Raw genomic sequence first — 5,834 nt, forward strand, 5'->3', positions numbered from 1 at the left:
AGCCATGCACTGTCAGTTCATGCCAGTCGGGTGCAGTCCCTGGGTTCTTTGCCAGCTGCCAACAGCCCTTCAATCGGGCCTGGATGGTTCAGGTCGGTTGGCGGACCCTGTTCGAGATTGGGATCGCAGTTACCAAGTATCAGTAACTGAGGCTGCCTGCATGGGGAGCCAGAGCCTAGGTATTACAGACACCCCACACCTTGGCCGATGGGCAGGGAATGGCTTTGTACGGTAAGTGTGTGCGTCACGCAGTGCGTGGGGCGCAACTCTCCTAGCAACATTTCCTTCGTGAGTGCATGGAGGGGGGCTCCCTGGTAAAGGGGGCACGTTTCCCTGCCGTGTTCGCAGCATCCAGTTAGTGCAGGCAAAGCTCCTGGCCCAAGGGCAACAGGATTTGTCCCTGGCCTTCTGCAGCGGGTTCTAGGGCAGCAGGCCCAGGGGCTGCCCCAGTTCAGGGGCGAGTGGAAGAGACCGGTACAAACGTGGGGCTCATTAAACTGTCCTTGCCCTTTAATTGAGCAGGGGTCTCCTGCAGCCCCATAAATGCGGGACACTGGGCACGGTGAGCACCCAGGCCCCCGCCGCGGGGCGACTGAACTCTGCTCTGCCCTCGCCTCCTCCAGGCTACACCGATCACGCAGACAGAGCCTCCGGCTTGTCTCACGGTTCTAAAGCTGCCATGGTGACCAGGGAACCAAACGGTAACGGGGCGGCAGCCGCCCCCAGTGCAACAATGGCACCCGGCAGGGAAAAGCTGGGCAAGAGCAGCAATGTCCCCTCGCTCCAGCAGCTCCTGAGGGAAGAGGAGGTAGGGCGTGGGGGGGGGGCAGGGCTGGAGCCAGGTCCTCGGGGGGAGCAGTAGGGCGTGGATGGGTGGGGGCAGGATTGGAGCCAGGCCCTGGGAGGGAGCAGGGCTGGAGCCAGGACCTGGGGGGGCCGGCAGGGTGTAGAGATGGGGGGGGCAGGGCTGGAGCCAGGGCTCGGGAGGGGTCAGCAGGAGGGCAGCCCCTGGGCACATAGAACGGAGGGGGATGGGGCCTGGACCCCATTAATGGCAGCAGCCTGTGGGGCTGAGCGGCTCCCAGCTGCATAGGGGGAGGGTCTCTTCAAGACCATAGGCGTGGGGAAAGGCTGGCGTCCCATCTCATTCCCTAGGGCTAGATTCTGCCCACAGCCACAGTCCTGGTCTCTTCTTCACGCTACCCCTGGCCTGAGAGCAGGTATCCAATCAGCACCCCCACATGACCTCCTGGCGTGTCCCTGGGCCAAACCCAGCCCTCCCTGGGGTGTTAAGGGAGGGGACAGCTCCCAGCAGAGCTCCCCAGTCAGGCCCTGTGTTCCCTGCCCTACCCTGCGGGGCAACCTCCCTGCAGAGAGAAGCTGAAGGCTCACTTGCCCCCTCTGCCTTTAGCTCCCAGCTGGCATCTCCTGCTGCCTGCCCTGGAGCACTCTGCGGTCTGGAGGCCTCTGTTCATGGGCATGGCTCTGTTGCCTGGCCATGGGGGCTCCCAGCAGTCGTGGGGTTTATAACACGCAGGTCCTGGCTGCTTGTGGCTCTTCAAATTGTGGCACTTGTAGGACTTGGGGCATCAAGCCCAGCATCCCAGCGAAACCAGCATGAGTATTTACTTTCTACCCTAAACTATCGTGCAGTGAGGCTGTGCTCTGCTAGCCAGCTGCCAGGCTGTGCCCCAGGGGTGGCTGCATGGTAGTGCTGGGAATCCTCACTCTCCTATTTTATATATCACTGTACAAAGCACTTTGGGACCTTTCAAGGTGATGGGTGCTAGGAGCTGTCACCCCCCACACCTGAAATGGGAGGCACTTTGAACCAATCAGTACAAGAAGCCTCACTTTCCCTTGCTGGGGCTTCCTGATTTTGCCTCCCAGCTGGCAGTCCTTACAATTCAGGGTAGCAATACAACCTGGGGAGAGGCTGGGCCCAGGGCTGAATGTGCCGTTTTGATTGCAGTTGGTGAAGAAGGAGGCTGCCTACGAGAATCTGGTTAAAAGGTAAATGGGTTTGTGGAGGGCGGTTTCTAGCTCTTTGTTACTGTGATTAAAGCCACTTCTCTGTGGAATAATAACGCCCACCACGGCCAGCAGCAGAGCGCTGGGTGGGGTGGCAGGGGGCTACTGACAAAGGGAACTGTGGGGGTAAGGTGACCATATTTTCCCAAAGGGAAAACAGGACACCACATGGGGCCAGTCCAAGGGCAGCTGTCCCCGCCAAGTGGGCCCCCACCGCCACCCACCTGCATGGGTCTGGCCTGAGGCTCCCCACCCACTGCACAGGACCAGCCCAGGCCCCCCTGCCCGCCCACCAACCCATGCAGGGCAACTGATGGCAAGAGCAAAGGGGACAAATGCCCAGTTTTGCCAAAAAAGTGGGGACAGCCGGGACAGGGCTTAGAAAAGGGAGCATCCCGGCCAAAACGGGACATAGGGTCACCCTGCCGGGCGATCAGCAGCACAGTCCGGCCAGCCCAGGGCAGCGCCTGGGCGGGGAGAGGGGAGCCTGCTGGGATGGGGCAGGTGCAGCCAGCGTTGCTGTTCCTTGCGTCGTTGCTTTTAAGGCCATTCGGGCTCATTCTCCCTCCGGGCAGCACAGGGCCCCGCTCCCCGGCAGTGACCCGAGGGATGGGCCCTTTGCCCCATTCCGCAGCTGGGGAGGCCTCACCTTGCGGTGCTGGTGCCCTCGCTGGTACAAATCCGGGCACAGGAGAGCACACATCTGCCGCCGTGCCAGCCGGGCGGGCAGAGATTGGCCAGGCAGCTGGGGCAGAAGCATAAAGCAAAGGTCACAGACACCCCACCCGCAACAGCCAGCCAGCCATACGCACGGGCTTCCAGCTCCCTTTAAACGCCATGTATTCCCTGAGTGCAGCCCAGGGCCATCTGTCCTCGCCAGAGCAAAGCGCTTGGCCCCTTCCCTTGGTTCCCGGGGCCTGGAGGAGGAGTGAGCGAGGGCGGGAGGCAGCTCCGCTGAGCCCAGCTGGGGCTGTTGGAAGTGATGGGTGCTAAGGGCCCCTATCGACGGCCCCCGACATCTACCCCCAGCTCCATTCAAATCAAAGGGGCTCCAGGCACGCAGTGGGGGCTGCTCGTGTGGCTCTAGCCACAGGCCCGGGACCAGACAAAGCTCCCCCACCCCTTGGCTTTGGGCCTGATCCTGTCCATGGATGTCAGCAAGGAGGTTCGGTGGCCGTAGGCTGGGGCCCTCCTAGTGAGCTTTATCGGGCAGCCCGGCTGGGGCATGGGAGCCAGGTGCTTGGAGAACCGTCCCTGAGCAGAGGCTGGTTGTTTGGACGTTTATCCCCCCAAACACAGAGCAACCATCGCGGGAGCTGCAGGCACTGAGGCTTGTTTCCACGGCCGAGCCTCAGCACATTCGGCTGTGACCCTGAGAGCCCTGTTTTCGGTCAGCACAGTCAGAGCTAAGCTGGCCCCAGCTCCCAGCTGCCCGCTTCCGGGCCTGTCCTTCCCACCGGTGCAAACCCCACCGGCTTCGCACCCACTTCGCAGAGCCCAAAGTAAAGGCCCCTTTTCTCCTCAATTGCTTCATTTCACTGACCCCAGCTGTGAGAGGAGCTCCAAGCCCACGCTGTGGGTGTGATTTAGAGCCCAGCAATCGCCAGGCTGGGGGGCGGGGAGGTGGGGGCTATTGTGTTACGAGTTGCCTAGGCACAGAGCGAGAGACAGTCCCTGCCCCAAGGACCTCGTGCTCTAAACAGACAAGACAAGGCAGGAGGGGAAACTGAGGCACAGAGAGCAGCAGGGAGGGAGCTGGGAATAGAAGCCAGGTCTCCCACATCAGGGGACTAAGCAGTGCCCAGAACCTGAAAGCTAGGAAACAAAAGTGAAAGTGTCGAGTGCGTTTTGACCGGCAGCTTGAGGGCCCTTCGGGGACAGGGGGAGGGAGGTTCGGGTGCTAAGTCATTTCCACTGACTCAGTGTAGCAGCCAGGTGCTGACTCAGGCAATGGGGCAAACTCAGCCCGGGGATGAGGGGTTTGGTTCTGTCCCCCTCGGCCAATGGCTGCCGACCCCCCTGCCTCCATTCTGCGTTTCCATGCAACTCACTCCCCTCTGCGCCGGGCATCTCCTGACCAGCGCGAGGGTGTGAGCAACAAAGGCTGCCCTGTCTCAGTGCCCCCCTCCTCCCACAGCTGGGCCTGGGGCCGAGTCATCTGCCTGGAGAGGGAGAAGGAGGAGGAGCAGAGGCTGGGGAAGGCCTGCCAGAACCTGCGGGCCTGCGTTGCAGAGGAGCTCTGCTTCGCTAACAAGGCACTGCTGATGGTAAGGCTGGGGAGAGCAGACAGGTGCGGACCCTGGAGGAGCAGGGCCCCCGTGCAGCCTGGCTGGGAAGGCTCGTGCTGGTCGTGGGGGGGTTCCCAGCTGGCCGCCTTTCACACCCGCTTTGCGCAGTAAGAACGGGCCAGGGGACGTCAGGGGAGATCACCCACCCTAGGCATCGCCGCGGCCAGCTCCATCCAGGTCCCGTTTGCAGCACAAGTCTCTGGCCCTAGCCAGGCAGGAGTCAGCTCCTCATGGGTGAGGGGCAGCGGGATCAGGGCGAGGGGGTGGAGAGTGTTTCATTTGGAGGGATATGGCCCAATCAAGTCACAGGGGAAATGCCCCAGAGCCAGCGGCCTGGAGAGCCCTCCATGCTCCCCCTGCGGCCTTTGCAGATCCTCCCATCCCACCAAGCGGGCCGCACCCTAGGTGGGAAGGAAAGGGCCCCTCTGGGCCCCAGTCCCCACATGCTGGCAGAGGCGAGCGTCAGCGGCGTCAGCAAAGATGCAGTGCGAGGGGAGGGCCAGGCCTGATGCCCTGCCACACCCAGCCCACAGCTCTCCCTACGCAGCTCATCTGATGCCCACGTGGTGGGGGGCACTGGGCTAGTCCCCTTCCTGCTGGGGGCAGAGGGGAGTGGGCTGGTTTCCACCCTGCCCTGCAGCAGGCAATGGGACCAGGCAGGAGGCCCCAGCCAGATGCCAGGGAAGGACAGAGGGGTCCTGGCTACTCACACAGCTCTTGGCCTCCCTGCCAGGCCCGGCGTGCAGCCCTGCGCTACCTTCTACACTGCGAGCACCTGCAGCACCAGTGCGAGCTGAACCACGGGGGAAAGTCCTTCTACCTGGAGAGGCTGTGAGCACCCAGCTCTGGGGAGCAGCAACCTGCCCACACCAGCCCCCTCGCTCCGCCAAACTGCGACCCACACCGGCCCAGGTTTCCATGGGACCCCAGGCTTTGCACCTTACGGCACTTGCCCATCCTGCCCCAGAGCTGCCCTCCCGACGGGACAGTCGTGGCTGTTGCTATTTCAGAGACAGCGACACAACCTCCCGAGAAGATTAAAGTGTTGAGCTAAGCAGAGCAGCCTGAGGCTCTGGGGAGAGGCGGCGTTTAGATCCTAGCATGGGGGGGGGGGGCGGGGTGTAGTGGGGGGGCTCAGCCCAGAGGCAGCAGGAGACACCATGTCGTGGGGCAGATTTGAAGAAACTCCATGGAGTTAGCAGAGTCCTTGGCCTCTCTGCTGGGGCGGGTGAGCTCCCCTGCCACCCTCCCGCTAATGCTGCAGAAGCCCCACCAACTGGGTGGGAATAACTGGTGTAATGTGTGTGAGTATCTCCCTCTGGGGGCAGCTCCCATCCGTGTGGGCATAGAGTCCAAGAGGCGGGCGGCCAGCCGGCTTCGGGGCACTCGGCACCATGATGCTGGGCCGCACAGGAAGCTGGTTGTGTCGCTAGAATTCCCAAGAGACCTTAGGCCTCCCTTTGCTCCTCCCATCCCAGGGCCTCACAGCACTTTGTGCAGGAAGCCTCCCAGTGG

At 62.4% G+C, this 5,834-nt stretch overlaps 1 protein-coding gene across 1 annotated transcript; it reads left to right on the plus strand.

Moving 5' to 3' along the window:
* Nucleotides 1-679: 679 nt before the first annotated feature.
* On the plus strand, nucleotides 680-5,467 carry LOC119847984 (uncharacterized protein C1orf189 homolog). Its single transcript, XM_038383297.2, has 4 exons — nucleotides 680-808; nucleotides 1,973-2,013; nucleotides 4,169-4,298; nucleotides 5,053-5,467. The coding sequence occupies exons 1-4, from the start codon at nucleotides 680-682 to the stop codon at nucleotides 5,152-5,154; spliced, it is 402 nt and encodes a 133-aa protein (XP_038239225.1). The 3' UTR covers nucleotides 5,155-5,467.
* Nucleotides 5,468-5,834: the final 367 nt, after the last annotated feature.

The sequence above is a fragment of the Dermochelys coriacea genome, chromosome 24 (genome assembly GCF_009764565.3).
Source record: "Dermochelys coriacea isolate rDerCor1 chromosome 24, rDerCor1.pri.v4, whole genome shotgun sequence".
In the NCBI taxonomy this organism is placed as follows: Eukaryota; Metazoa; Chordata; order Testudines; family Dermochelyidae; genus Dermochelys; species Dermochelys coriacea.

What these genes read in the sequence shown, in the direction of transcription:
- LOC119847984 (XM_038383297.2), top strand. Translation starts at nt 680, where the DNA reads ATGGTGACCAGGGAACCAAACGGTAACGGGGCGGCAGCCGCCCCCAGT. An exon ending in AGCTCCTGAGGGAAGAGGAG is followed by an intron (nt 809 to 1,972) that starts GTAGGGCGTGGG and finishes TTTTGATTGCAG; the next exon opens with TTGGTGAAGAAGGAGGCTGC. An exon ending in CTAACAAGGCACTGCTGATG is followed by an intron (nt 4,299 to 5,052) that starts GTAAGGCTGGGG and finishes CCTCCCTGCCAG; the next exon opens with GCCCGGCGTGCAGCCCTGCG.